Raw genomic sequence first — 1934 nt, forward strand, 5'->3', positions numbered from 1 at the left:
GAATCGGGTGGTATTTGGGACGCGGGCAGTGTCCCCTAAGAACTGAGGACAGGACCCCGGTTTTGATGTCTAGACTGGACTGGAGACATTGAAACATGGAGATAACTGTACAGTCTGTAGTGATGGCCTGGTGGGAGATGGAGGATGAATGGTAGCTGGTCGGGAAAAAGACCATTCGCTGGTGCTCTCTCCATCAGCGCTACACCACACACTCACAGACGTACACACGTACACAGTTCCCCATTGTTCTATTGTTCCGTTCCAATCTGCACCACCACTCACAGTGCACAATGGTGACTACATGACAACATGTTCCATTGGCCCACTACAATGCCAAGACATTTACTCTTGGTGACCATCATTTCTAATCCTTTGGTTTGAAGCGAATATAGGCTACTGTATCCTAGAATAGATGAATTCACACAGAGGAGTTTCCCAGAGAGGAATTGAAAGACTGATGATTTTATTGGGTTTTACACTGACAGACAGACTGACAGAAAATAGGGTTATCAGGAGGACAACAGGGACACATGAAATAACAAAATGATTTCACAATTCCCTTCATAACCTCCTAGTGCATCTTTTGAAAGAATGAGAAAAAGCACCACAGAATAATAATAACATTCCAAAGTATTAAAAAGTATAAATACTAAGAGAGGAGGGTTTTTCATGTTGTCGGGGCGGAATCATGGAATCATAGAATCATAGAATCATAGATTCTCGGAATCATGGGGTGTTGTTTTGTGTTTTGTGGCATTCCGATCAGACGTAACCTTTGACCTGAGCGGCAGGTCCTCTACGGGGGCTGCTGTCGCTGCTGAAGGTCGGAGACCCGGGGATGCCGGGAGGACTCGACCCCGCATACAGCAGCGACCCACCAATCAGGAGCAAGGCTGACGCCCCCCAGCCCAGGTATAGGGCGGGGCCTAGCTCTCTCTTGTGCGGCGCGGCCACGTGGGGATCATAGAAGTCCCTGATAATGGAGTGGGCCGTCCAGCAGATAGGAACCAGGTAGAGAAACCCAGCGATGCCGAACAGAAAGCCGGAGATCCTTGCAATACGAGCCTTCAGACTATTCTGACCAATACATTTGGTGCACTTTACCCCCACCACGCCTAGAGCCAGGGCCAGGCCACAGAGGAGGACGGAGAGCACGGTGAGGCCCCGGGCCGCCTGCATGTCGCTGGGCAGGGCCAAGAGACTGTCGTACACCTTGCACTGGATCTGGCCCGTTGATTGGACGATGCACGTCATCCACAGCCCCTCCCAGATGATCTGAGCCGTCACAATGTTGTTGCCGATGAAGGCGGTGACGCGCCACAGCGGAATAGAGCATACCAGGAAGCCGCCCACCCAGCCAACCAGGGACAAGACCAGGCCCAGGAGCTGCATGCCGGTGGTCGCCATGGTGAAGGTGAAAGGCTGTTGTTGTTGTTGTGGTAGTAGTAACGGTTGTGGTGACGGTTGACGATGTCTACCGGTATTTGGCTGGATCTTCGTAAGTATTTGTACCACGTTGGTTGTTACTGGGATGTTAAAGTCCTTTCTCTTTGTCTCACTAAAATAGTCCCAAGCTGTGGAAAGTCTATGCACCCCCGAAATCTTGAAAAACAGATGTCTTCCTCCTCTTCTTCTTGCCCCTCTCCTTCTCTCTGGTTGATGTGGAGGCCAACTGGGGACAGACAAGGCCAAACGTCCTAACAACCAGATGGAATTAAAGCAGTGGTTAGTATAATGATCCAGCTGAGGACATTTCTGAACTGTACTTATGCAAATGTACTTCTAAACCATCAGAATAATAGCAAATCAAATCATTAATCAGTGTAAATAACATTCACCCAGCCTATTGACTCCTACACAGATTAACATGGCATTAATAAACATTTAAAAGTCTAAATAATCACAGTGCTTAGCTACTGTAAATAATGTTTATC

At 48.5% G+C, this 1934-nt stretch overlaps 1 protein-coding gene across 1 annotated transcript; it reads right to left on the minus strand.

The window, feature by feature from the left end:
• Positions 1-762: 762 nt before the first annotated feature.
• LOC120044706 (claudin-6-like) lies at positions 763-1606 on the minus strand. The gene has a single exon (XM_038989383.1). The coding sequence runs from the start codon at positions 1405-1407 to the stop codon at positions 763-765; it is 645 nt and encodes a 214-aa protein (XP_038845311.1). The 5' UTR covers positions 1408-1606.
• Between the last annotated feature and the right edge of the window lie 328 nt (positions 1607-1934).

The sequence above is a fragment of the Salvelinus namaycush genome, chromosome 3 (assembly GCF_016432855.1).
Source record: "Salvelinus namaycush isolate Seneca chromosome 3, SaNama_1.0, whole genome shotgun sequence".
Classification (NCBI taxonomy): Eukaryota; Metazoa; Chordata; class Actinopteri; order Salmoniformes; family Salmonidae; genus Salvelinus; species Salvelinus namaycush.

Bases quoted from the DNA above. Each gene is read 5' to 3' on its own strand.
- LOC120044706 (XM_038989383.1), bottom strand. From the start codon at position 1,407: ATGGCGACCACCGGCATGCAGCTCCTGGGCCTGGTCTTGTCCCTGGTT.